General features: G+C 40.9%; 2 protein-coding genes across 2 annotated transcripts; one reads left to right on the forward strand and one right to left on the reverse strand.

Moving 5' to 3' along the window:
- Positions 1 to 7,044: 7,044 nt before the first annotated feature.
- Positions 7,045 to 16,547, reverse strand: dalrd3 (DALR anticodon binding domain containing 3). The gene is made up of 13 exons (XM_072367355.1): positions 16,040 to 16,547; positions 14,592 to 14,899; positions 14,146 to 14,456; positions 12,922 to 12,980; positions 12,741 to 12,842; positions 12,587 to 12,651; positions 12,187 to 12,245; positions 11,943 to 12,025; positions 11,589 to 11,715; positions 9,894 to 9,952; positions 9,667 to 9,783; positions 9,502 to 9,570; positions 7,045 to 9,224 (listed from the first exon to the last, which is right to left on the reverse strand). The coding sequence occupies exons 1-13, from the start codon at positions 16,271 to 16,273 to the stop codon at positions 9,105 to 9,107; spliced, it is 1,713 nt and encodes a 570-aa protein (XP_072223456.1). The 5' UTR covers positions 16,274 to 16,547; the 3' UTR covers positions 7,045 to 9,104.
- Positions 16,548 to 18,455: 1,908 nt separating this feature from the next.
- LOC140271550 (uncharacterized) lies at positions 18,456 to 21,612 on the forward strand. Its single transcript, XM_072366811.1, has 2 exons — positions 18,456 to 19,325; positions 19,683 to 21,612. Exons 1-2 carry the CDS (start codon positions 18,770 to 18,772, stop codon positions 19,970 to 19,972), a joined length of 846 nt encoding a protein of 281 aa, XP_072222912.1. The 5' UTR covers positions 18,456 to 18,769; the 3' UTR covers positions 19,973 to 21,612.
- Positions 21,613 to 21,973: the final 361 nt, after the last annotated feature.

The following is a 21,973-nucleotide window of genomic DNA, read 5'->3' on the forward strand; positions in this document are numbered from 1 at the left end:
TCAAACGCACACAAAAATATGAACACATCCACAGGAGAACATGGCCACACTAAGTTCTTGTCACACACAGCTCTGGAAAGATGACACACGCCTTCTCCTTCCCCGTCTGCGGATACACTATAACACGAAAAGATATTCAGACACATGCATCATGTGTGCGTGCATCTTCACTGGATAAGGAAAATAAATATTAATGCACACACCAAACTCTGACTCTTCCTAAAAAGTTGAGCAAACCCAACATTGCAGGCTTTTGTTGGTTTCCCTTAATGTGCATATCTTTGGGCCGTGGGAGGAATCCTGAGCACCCAGATAAAAACCACATAGGCACCGGGAAAACATAAAAAATCCATCAAAAAGGATCTCGAAGGAAGCCGGGAACCTTCTTGTTGTTCAGGCTTGTTCAGAAGTTGGGATTTTCATTTGGATTTTCTTTTTTTTTGTGTGTGAAACTGTCACAAATGTGATGTTGTACAACTATTAAATCTTTGAAACTGCTCATAAGGTTAAAGTTCGGGTCCCAGGTTTTTTTTTTTTTAACATTTAAACATTTTGAACATGTGAACAAAACCTATAACACATTTTCATGTGAGTCCTCAGAGACTTCCTTTTTAAGAGTTGTTACACAGATTCATTCATTCATTGATATGGTTTTTTGCTACAGCACCTCTTCATCCTGTATGACCTTTCTCCAGTAACAAGTAATGCTTTTCAAGTCTCTTTCTTTCTTGTTCTCTCCTTTCTCTTCTCTCTTTCTGGTTTCCATCTATTGACACTTTGCCTCATGCTTTTTCATTGTGCTTTATCTTCCCTGCTGCCTCCTGCTCTTCGCTTCGACTCTTTCTTGGATTAGTTCTTCATTTCCATGGTTCCTTGCCATTATTTAATCCGTGGCCTTCAGCCCATTTCCACCTCATGTGCATCCTCCATCCCACCTTCTGTTACCCCTCTTTTCTCTCCCTCCATCCAGCCCCCTCTCCTTTACTTATTCTCCCTCTTTATTCTCATGGGCGTCCCTGACCCCATTCATTCATTTCTCTTCAAGACGATGCATCCTCTTTCAGTGATTACTCTACATGCTCTGCTCTCCCCAACATCCCATCCCAATGTTTTCCAATCCACCCCCAACCTCTTTTTCTTTTCTATCGCTTTCCTTCCTCTTTTGTCTCATTCCAACCTATAACCCGAGGGGAATGATTGACAAGCAAGCAGGGGTCTTGTAAAAGAGAGTTTCTGATTGGTGGTGAGGAAGATGAAAAGGATAAAGCCTCCTGGTTCCTCTCGGACTGCACTGCAAAACAATTCTTTGTGATTAATCTTCTGCTTTTTCTTCTTCACATCAAGCATGCTTGAAGTGGCTACTTTAAACTCAGAAACTCAGAAACCATCCAAATATATAAGAACATAGTACTAAAGAGGGCAACAGTTAAATTGTCATTAAATTATTCTTTTAATATTTAAACAAATGTTTGTGGAACCCATGTGTTACATTTATTTTTTGTTTAATTGGTAATGTTTTAATTTTTGAGGCTCATTGGCTGAGTTGTGTTGACCTCCCATTGGACTATTTTATATATATTGGAGCTTGTTAAACATTTGAAGCAAAAAAAACAACAACAACCTTGAAACAGGTGTAATATGTGTTCTTTAAGGACAGCTGTAGTTATTCAATACTGAAGATTTAACCGAGCACAGAATTATGGGTATAAAATGACAGAAGTTGACATCTGACAGCCTTCAGAGCACAACAAAGCGAACTGACGACAAAACACTGATGCTCAAACTCAGTTTATTTACATTATAGTGCGTCTTTAATTTCTACTTACACCAGTGTAGAAGCGTTAATCGCACCAGAGTTACAGGAATTCAGTTTTATTATTAAAACTAATCTCTTACTAAAGGTGCCACCATTTGGATAAAAAGAGGAAGATTTTTCACTTTAATACAGACATTTTTTTGGACTAATATTATATATTATCAATCTTGCTTTCACATGTTGAAACCATTTCCTATGACATTAGTCATCCAACAACATCTATCGGGTCAAAATAATTAATTCGCTCTGTAAGTGTGACTTAAAGACCGCTGTACATCACCTGTCAGCTTGAGCTGTTTTGCAGTGTATCTTGCTGGGTTCAAGGGTTTTAGGGTCATGCATCTAGAGTTTCATCTTGTTTAATAAAAATAAAACCTCAACATTGCCACCATGTGGTCAACATGGCACATAGCAGTTTGATTACATCATGTCTCTAAAAGCTTCAAACAGAACTCTGTCTCATGTCACAGGTTATTCATGCCCATATAGCAAAAACCGGTTGCAAACACATTAGCTCCAAGTATGATATGTGTATAACACATAAAAACAAGTTGTATTAATTTTGGATATGAAGATATTTGCTAAGCGCACGTACAGAAAGTAGTGAATACTGTGCAGCAATGCTTAGTAATCAAATACTGATTCTTCACATTGGAAAGTCTTCGTGACTTACTTATCAACTGGCTCACATCAAAACACATATAGCACTTACATGACTCTTTTACCCATCTGTCACAACATGCATATGTCTGTAATAGGATACTGATTAGAAGAAAAAATAAGTATGAAGGTTTAAGGACGAATCGGCATCTTTGTGTATTTGTCTGGACATAACTAATTAGTGAAGGTGCGTCTATATTTTGGTGCACATTCCGAATAATTATTTCCTATGTAGCAATAATACAGATATCACATGACTAACTCGCGTTTGAGTGTAGAGCCACAACTCTGATAATGCCTGGAAAACGTAATGTTCCCTGCTAAAGTTAAACATATTTTTAAAAATCCAGTGTGTGTATGGATTTGTGAACATTGTTGTCTAGAACAGAGACGGGTACAGCTGACAGCTCATTACCAGAGGCTACAGCCAGGTTATGTGAAGGAGGCAGCACATCATTAAAGCTCCTCTGTATGCTCTCCACATTTATTGGTCATTGCTGATCATTTAGGGCTATAAATGCCAAGAGTGTATTCCATCAATTCTGAAAGCATTATTCTGTCCTCATGCATCTCTCCTGCACCCTGCAATCCCCCAAAGGGCTCAGCACTTGAGATTGACAAACATAGTGGCTTTGAATCTTTGTGACATGTTCAGTCGGTTGCCCTTTATGCTCCGACTCGGCAGAAAGATGTATCATTACTGTGTGGGCTCAGACCATCTGTGAATGTCCAGGCTCTTTGAAGGAGCGCTGGAAGAAGCTGACAACCAGAACAGGTGGAAGCTTTTTATTGTCCCTGGAAACACCATAAATCAAGTCAGTGATGTTACCTTTCTCATTAAATAGACCCAGTTCTCGATGTAAACATTCACAGGAAGACCCTGAACTATAAACCTAAACATAGATGCAGAAAGTATTGAGGAAATTTCAAGAAAATTCCACCAAAAATATGTCTTCTGTGTAAGTCTACATATGAATAGACAAAGGGACTAAGGCGAAATTATATTCCCTGAACACAAAGATATGTAGGATTTCACTCAGAAGTGACAGAAAGCCAAGAGGAAAACTAACTTTAATTTGAATAATGTAATAAAACAACTACAAATTATTGTTGGGTAAATTATCTCTCTCACACACACAATACTGTCATTTTTATGCTCATTATCAATGATTTCAGCAGTATCTCACTGTAGCATAATCGCCCTCATTATTATTCTAGGTTGTATTTAATGGTCTCTCATTTGATGGTTAAGATATTCATTCTTTTATTGTTGAGCAGAACTAATTGGGTCTTTGTCGTGTACCAGAGTTATTTTATAAATGAACAATAATGACCAGCCATCTTCTCCTCGTGAAATTTCCAGTCATAGACTGCATGCACCCCTAGACTAAAAGCTAATTGCTGCTTGTGACCATAACTACAGTGAAACTCTCCACTAATATCTCTGTAATTAAGGAAATTACCTGATTTATCTGCACTATTCGGTTAATTAAAACACAGCCAGTTATTGGAGTCGTTCCCTTATCATAAAGCTATTACATCAACTAACTTAATCCCTTGACTTCTTGTTTCTCTCCCCAACCATAAAGTAGTGTGTTGCAGCAACTTGGTGCTGTCACTGGTGATTTATTGATCCCACATGTGAACATGTAGCACAGCTTGGAATGCAGAGATTTTATCCCACGCCGAGATGGAAGCTTGTGATAGAAGGCCTGTATGTGAGAGATGTAACATGTGTATGTTCTTATTTTTCTATATTTTTGGGGTCGAAAAACTGCGAGCCCACTATGCTAATGAGATCCAACAGGTTTTATGGCCAAATGATGGTCCCCACGTGTTAAAGGGATTTTTGAGGGTCAAAACTTGGTTTAATGGTAAGGGTTAGAGTAAAGATTAGGGTGATATGTAGGATTAGGGAAAGGGATTCAGTAAAGCATTAAGTAAAGATTGACTCACCAGAAAGATAGAAAAACAGGCTTGTGCGTGTTATCAAGCACAGAACATCAGAGTAGAAAAGCAAGGGATGGGGAAAGCAGTCAGTAGACTCTCCCTTCCATTCCTCTTAGTGAATTAGAAAGTAATGTGTTTATTTCTAGTGAGTGAATGGAAACAGAGAGCAATTAGGCAGCAATCAAGGGATAAAAGGGTGGAAATTATGAGAACAGCAGAGAAATATAGCTATGAGAGAGAAATTTAAAGGACAAAGTAAGGATGATACTACTCAGTGGGAGGACAAGATTGAGAATGGCTTCATAAATACAATGCATATCCTATTTCATGAAGTCATACTCACATTTGTATCTTTTTCAGTAAAGATTTTCTGATTTGACTGCATCAGAATCAGAAGGTTTACCAGGCTGGATTACAGTCTGTGTTATTTACAGTGCACAGTTATACAGTCATGTGTACGCTGACAGAGGATACATGAGGATATAGATGAGGAAAGCATCAAGGGACATTCATTGACAGATGGCCCCATAAACAAAACAGAAAAAAAATCTAAACCGGCTCTCACTTAATGCTGGAGAGCTAGAACTATTTCTTAATACCAAGTAAAATCATCAGTTCACAGAACTTAAAGTGTAATATACTCCTAAGAAATTAGATTGCAACTCAAGACGAACAGTTTTGGCTTGTTCTAAGCTGTAGTCATTTTCCTCTTTTTATAAATGAGACTCAAAAGAGAGAAGAAAGGATGGCGAAAGCAAATGTTACGAGGAAGAGGAAGGGATATAAAGGCCAAAAACAAGAAGCACATCATATTACTAACGCTTGTATATTTAGTGATCGATCACCTTAATTAGCATAGTATGTATAAACCATATGTCCATCTGTCTCCCTGAAAATACAGACGAACTGAGTGTGCCATGATTATTTTAATTGTGCAGTGGAAAAACAGAAGAAACAGGAAAGCGTGGCTGGCAGATGTTTGTAGGCAGATGTTTGGCAGTTTTATTCTCATTCAGATGGACAAATATATTTACATTTCATAGATATGTTAGGTTTTAATTAGGAGGGAATCTTAGGTAAAGCTTGGGATGGACTGAATTTTGTTGGGCTTGAGAGCTGTATTTTTATTTATTTTTCCCTATAAGCAGGTGATACTCATGACTATTTTGGATGTGTGAAAGATGCTTTTTTTTTTCCCCCTTGTCCTGTCCAGCATTAGGGCAGCAGAATTGTAGTCTGAATACCTTTTATGCCAAACAGATTTGCTTTGCCAAGGGAAGTTTTATAAATGTAAAGCTCCCCTTGATGCCCATTTATTTATTTTTGTTTCCAATATATAACATGTAATAGAGCTGAACCGGACCGGGGGACAAGGAAAGAAGAAGAGGAAACAGAACAAAAACCAGACAACCAGCTGCTACACCTGTAAAAAACAAAACAGACAACAATCCATGGCCTCTGAGGGGAATCCAGCCAGGAGCACCTGAAAGCAGACAAGCAGAGAAAAAACAAACACAAACAAACAAAAACAAGCACAAGAAGCGGCAATCGCATATAACACAGCTGTGGATATAGATGACCTGAAACCACAGGATAACACATCAACTGCTTAGCGAGTATGCTACTGGACTGATGAATGTGTGTGTGTGTGTGTGTGTGTGAGAACATGCAACACCCATGGCACAGGTCCTACATGATAACCGTGCTTAGTTATGAGTGTATAAGTGTACAGAGCCACAATCCACAGCCCCCCCAAGCAATCAGAAGCAGGCAGAGAGGGCCACAAGACCCAGGCCACCAGCAGCCCCCACGGAGCACAGAACCCCGGAAGCCCACCGCAGGGACAACCACGCATCCACCCAGAAGACTGCAGACAGAGCCCCCATAAGCATAGGGCAGAGGCCCCCCGGGAGCCAGTGGCAACAGCCCACCAACCCCGCCAGGCCCCAGACATGGGCCGTGCACCGGACCCGGGCCCCAGGAGCCCGAGCGCCCCCAAACCCCCGGCAGAGGCCCCACCCAATACCCGAGAGGGCCAAGCACCCCAGACAGCCACACAGTGGGTCAGCGCCTGCCCCAGCGCCCCTGGCCAAGTGCCCTGGGAGTCAAGACGTGCCCACAGGTGGGTGAAGTCGCGAGCAGCGGGGAGAGGCAACGCCGCCCCCCCCATCGGGAGAAGCACAAGCAGGCCAGGCGACAGCAAGTCCCAGATCCAGGCCCAATCATCACCACACACACTTGCACGTCCCATACATCCACACGTCCTCCCTCCCTCGACTCCACTGGGGTGTAGTGCAGCGGGCACACCAGGAAAGATGCTTTCTAAACATTTTTTCACTGCTTCGCTCTTAGCTTAACAGTGTTATAAAAAATGATGGAGGTTAACTTGAAGCCATCCAGTCTCCAATCTTGATTCTGTATTGTGAAAATATTTTATAATATAGTCGGAATAAAGGGATATAATGAAGATGTGAAAAAGGATGGAGAGAGGAAAAAATTATGTGTGGGAAGGTCAGAGGGCCTGAGAGGCAAAGATGTGGCAGCAAAACAGAAGTCGTGCTGATATAAATTAATATTATTCACCCAATATAAGCAGCATGTAAGACAAAAGGTACTGAAGTTTGTGCATATCCCCTTCTTTAATACTGTTGTAATTATAGCGACAGACAACAAGTTTCTGTAAATAAATCAGCATCCTCCCTTTTTATAATAAACAAAAAAGAAAAGAGGCCATTAAAAAAAAATAAAAAAATCCATATATGTTCCATACATTTACACGTGTCAAATAACATTTCATGCAGTGCAAAGAGAGTTTGTTAGATGTTTGTGTACAATACATCAGTTTAGTTTCATCTTGACATAAGACACTCTAACAGAAAGTAGCGGAAAGATAAAACAGGCTATGGCACATTTTAACAGACGGTAGGTCACACCGAAGGATTCATTTAAATCTTTATTTCTTCCCTCCAAAAGTGTATAAATAGGATTTTTAGCATAAAATGATTTACTCCATTATTTTCATGCCATTTCATGCATTTTCTAAAATTGTGGCTCAAAGCCCTAAAATACTGCTAGTGTACAATATTGTCAATAACTTATAAACGGTTGTTACACCAACTTCTTTGATTTGTCAAGCAGGATAATTGTGGCTAAATGAAAGACTCTGAATATTCACATGAACACATCAATTAAAACTCAGAAGCAGAATATGTATTCTGTACAGATCTCGATTTTTTTTTTAATTTAAACTGACAATAAATATATCTGTGGCATTGATAACTACAAGGTCGTTAACTTACGTGAAATGTCGAAGGAAAACAAGTAACAATGTGGATTTTTTTTATTTTATTTTTTTTCTCTTTAGGCAGTGACTAAGACACTTGCAGGTGTTTAAAAGAGGAGAGACAGTTATGGGACTTTTCAACAACGTGTACCAGTTCTGTGTGCAACTGTCGTCTCCAGTTAGCACCTTTGAACTCCTGAAATTCAGCAAATGTACATTATTTTCACTAAAGGTTGAGTCTCCAACAGATGAACAGTTCCTTTCCATTTTGCTTATCTGCTTGATCTGGACTGACAACCCCTCTTTTGCTGGACCAGAACACAGCTGTATGTAATATTAGCCTGGATCGAATACATTAGGTGTGAATATTTTAGGTTTCAAACCAACTAAATAAAGCCCAGAACCTCTTCTGCACACATGACCCGAACCATTTCTCTGTTTGTCAAAAAGGGTCTTTAGTGGCATTAAGTGGAGGGGTCGTCATATAAGGCAGTTTTAGAAAGTAAACAAATCTTGCTACAGATTAGTTAGGACATGTACATCAATATTATTTTTTGGCACCAAAATCGGAGTAAACGTCACTAACAAGTGGTTCAGTTTTGTTGGTTATCTTAAGACATAAATCTATTAAAGTTGAGCTTCAATAGAAAGAAGCATCTCAGCTTCACTGAGACACTACATATTGGTCCATTTGGTGTTAATACTCCGATTCTTGATAAGGAAATCTTCACAAGCTTTTAGTGAGTAATGACGAAAAGGAATAATTTGACATACTAACTTCCTCACCATGAGGGCGAGACTGATACGATCTGAAGCTGCCTTCAGATCGTATCAGTCCAAAACATTTAAATTATTTTCTACTCTTAAGTCATTTTTTGACAGATTAAACAAATGAAGATATAATATGCCAATTAGTAACATTTAAATGGAGCTGGTAAATGGACTGTGCAACCTGGGCACAGAGCCTGGCTCTTTTTGCCAAGCTAAGCTTATATAAGCTAACAGTGATTTACTGTAAAGACATCTGGGTGATAGCTATACTCTCATCATCTGAAGCAAGATGTCAAACTATTCCTTTATATAAACAGCTCAAGTCTTCCAGAAAGAAAAGACAATTTGGCCCATATCAAACTGAACAAGACTGTGGCAGATAATGACTTTTCTTACACATTAGCACTGATGGGTACTGAGGTTGTTAGAATATTCAGTTACAGTATGTCCAGCTACACTGACAAAGAAGCAACACAGCGAGTGTGTCAAATCTGATAATTAGCGGTGACAATGCCTGAAATGTGAGTGTGTCAGGTGGATACACGGCACATAGGAAAAGTGTGTTTGGGGGAGCAGGTGGTGGAGGTAAAGCTAACTTTGAGGAATAGGAGGATTGTGTTTAGGCTATAGCTGCCTGATTGGGGGAAGGTTAAGGATCTCCAGAGCACTGTGGTAGAGCTCCCTCAACGTTCTCAGCAAATGGAGACGACAAAACATCTGGTTGAAGAGATGAGGCAACGGCTCCTGGAAAGAAAGAGGGAAAATGTCAGGGCACGTGTGAAGCTAGGAAATAAAAAAAGATGGTAATGATTTAGTCTGTTTGGGAGAAGCAACAAACAAAACGTAGAGCTAAATAATACAGACATTAACATAGAAAAACCTTGTGTGGTTTTAAATATATCAGTACATTTACACACATGAGTACAAATATAAACCACTTTTTTATGGGTACAGTATAAATGGCATGTAACATCCTCTATGTTGAAATACACAAACACAAAAAGCATGAATGCGTCCTCACCCCCAACACGTGGACTCTGTTGTAGTACGAACTGAAGTCTTTACTGAGAGACACGAGAAATTTACAGATCTGAGGGACACAAACATTTATGAGTTGTATAAAAATCCTCGTCCTCAACTCTCATTTAGTGGACACATTTGTTGGGTTTTCAGCTTTTATGCATACCTGTTCAGTCTTAATGTTAACTCTGGCCCCTCCCCCTTCACAATCTAGCACCTGTCCCGATTGGTCCAGCAGCTCTGAGAAGGGAATGAGGTAATTGAACAGGAGAAGCCACTCACCCTGTCAGTAAAAACAACGACACAGCTCGGTTAACACCGCAACACCGTTAGGACTCAAAAAGTGAACCATTTTAGAAGTGAGAGACAAAAAAGAAGAGAATGAATTGGCACCTCTTCTTTCAGTGCAGAAAAGTCCAGCTGGGAGCCTTCAGGGATTTCTGGGTACAGGCCTGCAGATTGGAATAAGAAAATAAATACATGTTTGATTATTGACTTATTAACTGTGGGTAGCAATGTCAATCCATCTCATAATAATGGTTTTCTCTTTTGTCTTTAGCACAAATATATACCTTTACCTTGTACTTACCTACCCCCTCTATCTTTGCACTTTATCTTTCTGCACTTCTTTCTATGCCTGCACCCTATCCATAGACTAGTGGGTTCCTTCTATGTAGTTTATTGTTAGCTTTTTCTATAGCTTGTTATATCTTCATTTGTAAGTCGCTTTGGATAAATAAGTCTGCTAAATACATAAACATAAACATATGATGTGCTGATATATTCTGAGGCAACAACAATAGCACTTTTATAAATGAAAAGCCGCCTTGTGCACTGAGAGGAAAATCTTTCAATTTCAGGTCCCAGAGTGCCACACAGTGCATTCGTATACATGAGTAATGTTTGGCAAAATGAGCTGTTCTACCTCTAATAGTCCTTACTGATGAGAAAAATTACATGCCTTCAAATATAGTACCAAAGCAGATAAGAAGGCGCAACTGCCGCAGTCTGCCACCCATTTCCTTGCGAGAAACATCTCTGCTCGTTCTATAATCTCTCAGCAGAAAACAAAACGTTACATGCTCTATTTTAGACTGCAAAAGCGAACACAAGACATCATGTCCTCCCACAATCTGCAAAACTGAGGACGGAGTATATTTCTTTCATTTTAATTGTCAATTTACCCACAGGATCTACTCAAGTATCTTCAGAGAATGTTCTCTGCACACCTGAATGTGGTTCATCTGAGATAAGAATGGAAAAATGGCGTAAGATCGTCCGAAAACCCTTTAAAACTTGCAGCAGTTAGACGGCGTGCAGGAGTCTTTCCTAATGTTACCCACAACAAGAGAAAAATTCTAAGTGTTGGCATGATGCGTGGCTGATTTTGCTCACATGTTTGCTTACCTGTCAGTGCTCTGTTGAAACTATAATGCGGAAGGACATTCAAAAGTTAAGGTAGCTTTAAGATTTCTTCAAAATCACTAAACAAGGAATGGATGTGGATTACAGTTTTCATGTCACTTTTGTGCAAAAAGGTGTCAGGAAATGGCTGTTAAGAGCATAGCACTCCCTGTCCAATGCAGGTAAATATATAAGCAGTTACATAAATGATGATAGAATTGCATGAAAACATCATCTACTGTGTAATGTACAGACGTCAGCAGTAATCTCTCCTTGTTCTGGGTCTGAGTTCAGTTGTCTTAAGTGGTTTTGTTAGCACCCGATAGCTCTCAGAGGGCTATATATATATACATACCACTGTTGTTACAAAATATTGCAAGCTGGCATTATGGCTAATTAGCACATTCATAACATACTTGCGCTGCATTAGTAGTCTGCTTTGTACCAGCCCTTTAAATTTGTTTGCTTCTCTCCTGCTCTCTCTGCTCACATAAACTGTAATAATAATAATTCACCACAAAGACCCTAACCTCCAAACTTCTGTCAAAATTGCCAAGTTTGCAACATATAGAATAGAATAGGCCGTACTTAAAGAAAAGGAAAAGTCTTTCAGACAGCGAGGAGGTGCATTGTACATTTTGTTTGTACAGCTGGTTTGCAGAGAAATTAAAGTTGAAGTCTCACCCTTCTCTACTCCTCTCTCGTAGCTGTCAAACAGAGTGTGCAGTCTGGCACAATTGTACATCACAAACACTCCTCCACGCGGCCCTTTGGTTGACACGCCCCCTTCCCTCTGGACATCCAGCGTCACCTAAACAGAGGGCTGTCAATCATTCTGACTCCATTAATTAAATCATAGTAGCTTGAAGTAGCTTTTCTGCTTACAGAGAGTCATCCTGTACTGACATGCACGTGAAACACAGACTTGAGTAATTACTGTCAGCATCTGTGGAAATACACAATCCTTCACCACTCATGTAGCACAGCACCAGCTGCTTGGCACAGTCGAATGAAAACGGAGCTAAAATGTTGACTTACTGGACTTGTGTGGACAGTTGACAGCAGCTCAAATCTGACCGTGGCAGAGGTCATCACCTTGATGATGTCATCCCAGGTCTGGCCTATAGGAGGAGGAAGAATCATTTCATGCAAATTAACCAACTTCATAAATAGTTCAAACAATAATTCAATGAAATCAAGTTACTTTCATTAAGCAGGGGGCATACATGCACTAAGCCTGCATGTAAATACACACAGGAGCAAGGCTCTTAATTGAACACACCTTCTACTTGATCTCCGTACTTCATCTCTGAGGCCTCCTTCATCTGACCTCTTCTCAGCCTGGAGGAGAGGTGAAAGAACAGAAGCCCCATTTGTACAGACAGCTGGGTTTAAGATAAACTGCGATAACACAGACACCAAGAACAGCACCATCAGTGCCCACTAGTGCTGTTTTCATTTAGTTTGATTAGTGCAGAGCTGAAATTTTAGAGTGCAGAGAAGATCTTAATTTGTTCCTTTTGTGTTGACAGACATCTGTCTTGCAGGGGAGGAAGAGAAACGATGGGGAAGATTAGTGGGGACTGAGGGCAGAGTAGAAATAGATGACCTACTGACAAAAGGTGGAAATGACGTAAGAAAGAACAAGTGCTGAGACATGGCGAAAGAAAGTGATGTCTTACTGCAGGTATTGTGCAGCAGTGAGGTGAGAACCAGGAGTCTTCACAGGCCCACACACAAGATGTCTCTGCAGCCACAGAGAGCAGAACAGGTAAAAAAAAACAGGAACAATGCACAAAAAAATCATCATGTGTGCAAGAAAGTGAGGCTGGTCACCTGCATATGTGTCGCCCCGCTGGCTCTCCACAGCATTGCTATCTGCTGCTGGCGGAACTCATCTTGACAGGAAGTCACATGTAACGCTGTCACCATGGCTACCTGCAAAAGAGACAGCGAGGATGTTTTAATGAGCAGAAAAGAAATCAGCAATATGTGATTGTGTGATTGTTTTTCTTACTGTGCAGTCAGCAGTGGATAAGTCCAGCTGTGCCAGGTGGGAGATGCTGTCTCTGTGAACTGAAACAAATACACCAATGTGATCTTACTAATCTTTTTCTCGTACCGACATCAGAGGTTATCACAGATTTCCAGCTATTAGTTAGGTCATATCATTTTTATGTCGGTCCTTTAAAAACTGGAGCTGAGAGACATTTAGATTAACCATCAACACATCAAGCGGTAGGAAACGTTTAACCCGACTTTGTCTTCGGTCTAAATTAAAATGGCCAAACATCACCTCAGAGGCCCTGCAGCTAACTGAAGTACACTGAAGTATATTCTGGTTTATTATTTAATTAAAACAACATGATTTCCTTTAAGTTATCATCAAACCTTACAACAAAGACAGGACTTCAGGCCCAGCCAAGAAGCAGCTCTTATAAGAAGGTGTATTCATTTATTTATTCAAGAATATGATCCATCAGATTACGGCAGTTCTTTGTATACGGTTATAGAGCAGTCGTCTCTATCTGGAATAAAATACAGCTGCTCATCTTTTGACAGGAACAAGAAAGTGTGATGGTTTAACACTCTTGTTTGCCTCTGTTTATGACAGGTTTTTATATAAGCTTTTTTTTTTATTACTGGCTCTCGATGGTTTGATGTTGACCAATCAGATCTAAATACATAAGCAGAGGGGGTCTGTGGAGCATACGTTGTGTTTTACTGTGCTTTTATTGGATGTTGAGTTATTGCTTTTGGTTTAATTTGTTGTACAGCTGTTTGCTGCAACTTCTTGTTTCTTTGTTTTAAAAGACAGTTGTGTTGATCAGTGACATTTTGTCTGTTGCCTTGTCAGTACATTCTCTTTACTTCTTGGAGCATTGCTTATGGGTGGCTATTCTAACCTTAACCTGGGTTCATCTGATCCCGGACCTTTAAATATGTCTTTCTGGTGCAACTTTAACAAGCGATTTTACCATCTGTCAAACATGACTGAAGTGAAACATGAAATGTAATGAGAAGATAATAGGATATTCAGTCTAATTTAGTAGGTTTCATTTATGTATAATTAAAAGATGAGAAAGCGGAAGCCCACATCTTAGACTGCCAAGTAAAAAGTGGGTTTATCACGTTAAGCTTTTCATACAAAAATAAACAAAAATTTGAGGAGATTGTGTTCTTAAATTGCATCCCTGCTTACAATCAATTCACTGAGTTAAACATGCCTGCTTGACCTAACCTGTGCAGGTGCCAAGGCTGGGATCGTATCCCAGTAGCCCCTCCTCTTGGAAAACTCGTTTCAAGTTGATCCAGAGTGCTCCCTCGTTCTCCACCTCCTCCGCTTTCCTCCCTCCCCCTCCGCTGGTCTTCCTGCCTCTCTCTGTTCCCTTCTCTCTGTATGGTGAGTTCTCAAGCGCCTTGTGGATCTTCTCTTCCCGCTCCTCATTCGTCCTGTTAGCTGCTGCTGTTGGCCAATCAATTCCAAGAGCTCGTAGGAAGGTGATGATCTCGCTGTCTTCGGGAAGCTTGGGGCAATAGAATACTGCAAATCTACATCAGGGGAGGATAGGTCACATGATCAAACCATTTACCGAATTACTACATAAAATTAAATGTCTGAACCTTTCATGCAGTGCTCTGTTCACAAGAACCTGCTGCTCTGCTGGAATTTAACCTGAGACTCACCCCTGTCTTCTCAGCAGTGCCCCCATGTGGTCAGTCAACAGAACAGTCCTCAGCTGGCCCAGACTCAGAGTGTCAGGAGTGGGTGTGTTGGGTTTAGGGTGCAGTGCAGGACAGTTCAGCACCACACAACCTTCCCTCTGACATGAGGGCTTTAAGTACTCTGTGGTTGCTCCTGCCAAGACGGCCCTGAACGCTGCAGCCCGGTCCACCCGGAGCCTTAACCCTTCGCCCATCACCTCCCCACCTGCCACAGGGAGCACCCCACTGCCACGAAGGGAAAGGACTCTGGACATCACTGCAGGAGGAACCTGGGTGGATTCAACATTTACAGATTCATGCAGTGGCATCGACTGAAAACACAGTATGAGTCAATGTGTAAAGAAAGAAAGTCTTAAACTCAGGGTAATATGAATTTTGCAAGCATGAGCAGTTTTCTGATACAAGCTACTGGTATGCAGTTGATATTCTTTTTAATGCATCAGTAGTATAACTGAAAAACGTCTTTCCCATTTATGTGCTTATAGTCTTGCAAAAAATGCACGTCACAGTTGGTCTCAGTGCAAAAATATCAGATTAAAGGTGTCTGCAAGAAAAACAATATTGCACATTTAATGCATAAACACATTAGATGTGTTCTGTGAATGCTCCTGATGCGGCATAAATGCATTAACATTAGCACACCCCAAGGATACATAAACATCCACACCGCAGATAATCTTCCTGAAGACATATTTTTAGGCCCTACTGGCATTTAAACAAACAAACAAACAAACAAACAAAACATCGGGTTTAATTTGCATATGACCCATATTGTGTCTGCCACACATGGGTTAATAATTACAGCTGCAGGCTGTTGGTGTCTGGTCGATCGTGATGGAGCAAATTCAGCGACCTCTGATCAATTTAGCCATTATGTCTGATTCAGTGACGTTTCAGTGAAAAGTATTCACATTTGGTTACTGTAAGTGTCCTTTCATAAATGGTGGACGATTCAAATCAACTTTAAACAGTGTTTTAAAGACGAACCGAAGGAACCAGCTGAACTCTAAAGTAAATAGTTCCAGTTCTCCTTTCCCATTGGCTGTTGTTCCAAACAATTTGAAACACCTCGGATCCCCATTGAATGTCGCAGTATTACTGCGCTTAACTAAACCTGGCATTCATACACACCTGACGAGGAACTACATCTCTTAGCGGAATAATTAATGTGGAGTTTGGGGCTAAGAACTTTAACATGCTAATGAACCGTTGTGAGTAAGTGGAGGTATGTCTGTTACGCCGTGTAACTTAAGTTAATGAATAATGACTTCTTTTTTTTTTAACCCACAGCTCTAGTTTGTGATACTAGAGTCGTTGTGAAATTAGATTATATGAGACACTATAAAATAAGCATAGAGACATTTAAATGCCCCCTAAACCCTGAAGGTATCAGCCACAGCCACACCAACCTGTCCGTCTGCAAACAGCGTGTTAAGCATCGTGGTCGGCGACAAGAAGTCCCTGTTCCGCAGGTTTTTAGCGCTGCTCTCCTTGAACCAGAGCTTCTCTGGGTCGGGGAAGACCCTGTCGCCGTTTCCTTGGCTCGAGCCGTGGACATTTTCACGCTTCCCCCGCAGCGCAGAGCTGAGTGCTCGGACGGTAGGAGTGATCCGAAGGGGCGAGAGCTGCTCGGTGTTCTCCATCACCGCCACAGCACAAACAGGTGAGCTTGCTACCAACACATTCACACCGTGTTCATATCATCTGTGAAAACGCCGGGACGTTGGTTGGGCCGATGCAGACTGCGCTGGCCTTGCGTTATTCCAGCCGTAACGATCACTGGTCGATGTCTTGGTATTAGCTGTAAACGGGGACTGCATTGGCTGTTTACTCTTTGCGGAACTAATGAAATGGGAGCAATGTTTCTTCCCGAGGTACATTTTTGTGTCGGACTAGTGTTGCGCCACCCAGTGAGATGCGCGGTAACTACAATATGTATCCACAAATAAGTGGACACCTTTTTGAGCTGCCTCTACTTATAGTCCAGAGAATTGTGACACAACTCCCACATAATGCCCTGATATATTACACCACAAATGCCTTTACACAAACCTTCTTGTAGCAGTTATTCCTGTAACAGCATAACTAACTTGAGACAGCACATCGTTATGTAGCAAGTTTACTGGCAGCTCACTGAATATTTGTTTTTGTTGGTTACCTTTTATTTTTTTAACTGATATCTTAATCCTCAAAGGAAATTCTTGTCATTGCAGTGCAGATTAAATACAAGAATAAAAATTACTTAAAGAGCTGAAGTAATTGCAGATAGACAGAGATCATGAGACCTGCTACTAATCTTTACAATTAATATATTATGATCGTATGTTACAGTATCAAACAAAATATTGGTTTGTGTTCTGATGTATTACATTGCCTTGATTTAAATGTCTTTTGAATATTGACTACAAGTGAATGATTCACTGTGTTCTCTTAAGGTGGCCTCTTTTGCCAACTTTATAGAAAATGCCAATAACCCTGGCAAATTTTCTAGATGAATGAAATTTAATTTAGAAATGTTGGCAGTTTTTCATTAGATATATGAAACCAGATTTAGGGCTGTGTGTGGACACTTATGGTCTCTGTGGCCTTTTGTGACTGAGTTCTTTCTAAAGAATAAGAGAAAAGATGTTTAATTACAACTGATTATTTTACAAAAGTTAAAGCGTGGCATGAATTTTTAAATGGCTGTTTTCTGTATTAACAGAAGCTTAAATGTGCTCCCCTTTATTTTGGTGTTGCACTTTTACGCATGAGCTGTGGAAAGATTGCTAACGATGAAACCATATCTCCGACTTGGCTCTGAACTACAGAAATAACTGACCCGGTTGCAGGGATTATACAGTCCCGGTCAGAATTACTGGCACAACAAGTTGCTGAACCTCAACAACGTATCAAGGTTTTAAGTGACAACGTATCAAGTGACTCTAATAAAGGTGTAGAATTGACCTGGAAATCAGATTATTGCCACCCATTAAATGGATTGAAATAAGACAAAAAAACCAAAACACATAAAATCCTTTTATGTTGCCTACTTTCTGATTTAGTTTTCAAATTACCTAATTCAAGCAATGAATTACAATTGTACTGCATAGAAAAAGGCCGATTGTACAAAGTATTTCACAGGAGTTAAATAAATAAAATAATAATTAAAAAAGATAAAATAATAGCTAACCAAAGATCTTTAAAGCTATGTTTCAACAGTTAATAGTCATGAAACTGAAGATGTTTTTGGGGTGGGGAGCTAAGAAGTAAACGCAAGATATCGGAACAGCTTCAGGAAGACTTGGCTGAATTTGGAGAGGGGCCCCATAAAGACCAAGAGGGGATACCCAACTATTGAAAGAGAGACTCAAAAAAGGAAAGACTGGTGTTTGAATAGCGTTCTATAAACAGAAGAAACCGGAGGAGAGCTCTTTGTGGTTGAGTTTGATAAAATAATTTAAAAGATGAGACATTATTGGTGCGATCCAATATGTTTTAGGTCAAGGGCCTTGGGTCTTTCAGCAGGACAACTATCTGAAGTAATGAACTGTTGTATTAAATCTGGTTAGAAACTGACTCAAATCCCACTGAAGACGTTTGGATACAGCTGCCATCTGTGGCCAAATGTTCTGTTCCAAAATATTGGTAACGAGTGCCAATAATTTTTGTTTTTCACAATGTGAGAGCCTTTTTGAGTGGTTCAGAAAAATCGATTTAAAAACTTTCGATACCTTTTTTTAATTTGTTTGTATCTTTAAATCCAGTATTTACAATGCAAGTTTCCTTGTAAATAAAATCTACCTTTTTCGCCTCGTCTCGCCCAATTTAAACTATAGAGAGAAGAAAAGTGTGAATACTTAAATTTGGTGTGAATCATTTCTTCCACTTAAAATATACAAGTCACCGAAACCAGAATGAATCCAGTGTCGCGCACGTGCTTATTTTACGTCGGATTTTCATCACTTTCGTCATATTTGGTCTCCGCTGTTTGACACCTTTTTGTATTTTTCTGTTGATGATGTTATCATCATCTGACTGAGGGGGGGAGGCCATCTTCCGGCGCAGGAATGTGATGTAAAGAGCCGCGCAAATATACAAGGGAGGTGTTTGTAGTAAGTTTATACGCTTCAGCGGCACAATTTGCCACAAAAGGGGAGATGCACAACTGGCAGGAGAACGAAATCAGAGAACTTTTGACTATCCGGGGGTCGGAGATGATCCGTAACCAGATCACGGGCACGGTAAAGGACTCGGTGGTTTACAGCAGGATGACCAAGCTGCTCGCGGAGAGGGGGGTGCACAGGTCTCACATGCAGGTGATCAGCAAACTGAAGGCGCTCCGAAAGCAGTACTTGAAGTATCACCAGCAGAAGACGCGCTGCGGCAACCAGCGCGTCGACTGGCTCTTCTACGAGCTGTGCCACAGAGCTTTCTCCACTTCGCCGCTGGGAAACCCGGTGAAACGGCAGCGGAGCCCGACGCCCCCGCTCGCACCCGCTATGGCGGACCATACCCCGACACGGACGCCGTCGCCGCCAGCGCCTCCGCCTCCACCGTCAGCCCCGACCAGCAGCGACGAGCACCAGGAGGTCGTGGTCAGCCTTTGGGACGAAGTGGACGACAGGGAGCTCGATAAGCATTTGGGCCCAGTGGAGGCAGAGGATGAAGAGGAACAATACAGCCCTCCAGAACAGCTGCATACCATCAATGCCAGTAAGCAAACTGAATCTGTGTCTGTTTGTTCAGTGGAGCAGTTTGGGATTGGAGTTTAGCTGCAAACTTGCATGCAAGTTTACATGGGGCGAGGTTTAAAACCCTCTTTACTGCCACAAACAGCCACGGGATGTATCTGCTGTGTTGGATGCACTTTTTTTCTTCAGTCCTTTAGATAATCTACAGGTTGTGTCTTTATCTTTGCTTGGAAGATGTTTGCATTAGATGGAGGCGCGATGTTGAGAGGAGTAAATCTGACCAGTCAAAGCTGCAATTGTTCCATATTTAGTGTCAGAAGTGTCCTGTTTAAATCCTGTCCTGGTGCTGAGCGACTGGTCTTTGTCTTTGGTTTTCTAGCGTTCACCGTTCCGGCGAAGAAGAGGAAAACGACAGTAATGGAGCAAGTCTCCACTCTGGTGTCAGCAACAGTCGCCCAGCTCAGAGAGATGGACGCCATCATGCAGGCACAAGAGGACGCCCGTCTCCAGAGGTTAATGAACCACGAGAGGGAAATGCAGAACAATCTAATGAGTCAACTCGTGGCCATGAACGAAAGGATCAGTCGAGAAAACCACGAGAGGAACCTTGAACTGGTGGATAGAATACTGTCCAGGTTCCCTTCACCTTCAGCCTCCTCCAGCCGCTGAATGACTCCTCCTGTGTGAGGAGTACCAGGGTTTGTTTTTGGTTTTGTTTTTTTTGTGCGTGGAACACTTTTAAATCTCTCCTCCACCAGCTGACTAGTGCCTAATCCCACATTGGTTTTATTTGACTGTATATGTCGGTGTAAGGAAATGAATTCACTGACACTTGCCTTTAACCTCAAGTCTGCTCAGTTGTAGCTAACGCAGGTTGAAAACCAGGTCATGTTCACACCACAGCTGTGCTGATATTTCTGCTCACGTGACTGTGTTTTATAATAAGTTCACAGCTGTAAAATTGACAGCGGTGCAGAGAAGGCACAAATCATGAAGAATGACAATGAATCTTATTTTAGGAAACGATGATGCTGCACAGTAATGGTCTGCTATGACCCTGCACCCCCACGTCTAACAAGAAGCTCTTAAATGCACATTTTAATGCAGTTTTGCATTACGATAGCATTAGACAAGAAATGTAAATATAAAAAGACACTTTTTTTGCTTGTATTATACTAGACTAAACCCCAAATGATGAACTTAATATAAATGGGAACACTGAGTTGAGTGTAAAAGGTTTAGTCACCCCTCTAAACCCCGTCTGTTTGTCATAAATTTGTCACTTCGCCTCCGTGTGGTGCAGTCGCTTCACCTCTGAGGTCAGTGCTGGGAATCACAGTTTACAGCAGGCCACTGCGTTGCGTCTCTTGGTTTCAAGTTTTGTGATATTATGGTCACACTGATATTTATTAGTCAGGAAAAGCGCAGAACTGCAAAAAAAAAAAAGAAATTTCCCACTTAATACATACAAAGCAGCTATGACGGCTTTGAAGGTTGGGGGATGCTGATGTTGCCGGCTGCATCTTCCTCTTATATTATGAAATTCAGATTTTTTCCAGATGGAATAGGACCAACTTTGGCCCCTCTGATATTTTAAATGAACAAAAAGGAGCAGACCGTCAAGTTTAGTGGCGTGAAACGCTGACATTGTCGCTTTGAAGCTGTCATTTTAACACGGCAGCTAAATAACTGCTATATTTATTTCTATTTAATTAGATTGACCTCATGGCGTACTGTGCATCATCCCTCTTGTAGACATCAAAGATGTCAGAAAGATTTCCTCAGAGGACCCACCTGTGCATCCTTGTTCATAGCTCACAACCTTTGAAGTTCCTCTCACCTCCAGATGAATTCTAGGAGCAGAGACTTTCTTTAATGTGCTGATGGTTAAACATGAGCCCTTTATAAATGGGGTCCAAATACTTTTTTGTGGCCACTATGTTGCACCGTGGCTCTGAGGTGCAAAAACATACAGTCGAACATTTGTATTTCAGGTTGTTTTTCTTTTTCACTACTGCAATTTTTTTTAAATAAAATCTCTTCTGTCTCTGAAATGTTGAGGTTTTTTGTTTTTTCCTCTTTTGATCAATAAAAAGTTAGGACTCGCGTATCCAGTTGATGAGGAATATTCTCTGAAATGTAGGCGCTCATTTCTTCAAACGGCAGTTACAAGCGAGTGCATCCCGCTCCATGTCCCTGAGAAGCAGGATGACGTCACAAGAAATGCTTTTCTACTTAGAATTGTTCGTAAAAGTTTTGTTCAGATGATAATGTTAACAAGTGGAAGTCTGTCCATGTGAACTTTTATTCTCGGACTTGCTTTGGAAGTTGTCTGTTTTTAAGGCAAACACCAAAAGGTTCCTCTCACTTGAACTGGAAGCGATAGAATAACATCTTACTGGTAGAAGGGATCAGAGTGTTTCTTACTTCCTGACAGCTTTTCACGCTGGGATGGCTGCTTCTTCACTTTTTACTTTGCATCCGTTGGCATCGGTTAAAATATAACGTGTAGCAGTTCTATTGCTGATCGTGCCGCAAAAATGATTCAAGTTGTGGGGACACGGCCCCTCCCACACACTGTTGTGAGCCAATCAGCAGACATTTCAGAAAAACTTGTCTGCTCAAAAAGTAGTTAGAAGATACTGTTAATCTATGGTCTTATGTAGGAGG

Source organism: Leuresthes tenuis, unplaced genomic scaffold (assembly GCF_036924035.1).
Source record: "Leuresthes tenuis unplaced genomic scaffold, fLeuTen1.0.hap1 SCAF_16, whole genome shotgun sequence".
NCBI lineage: Eukaryota > Metazoa > Chordata > Actinopteri > Atheriniformes > Atherinopsidae > Leuresthes > Leuresthes tenuis.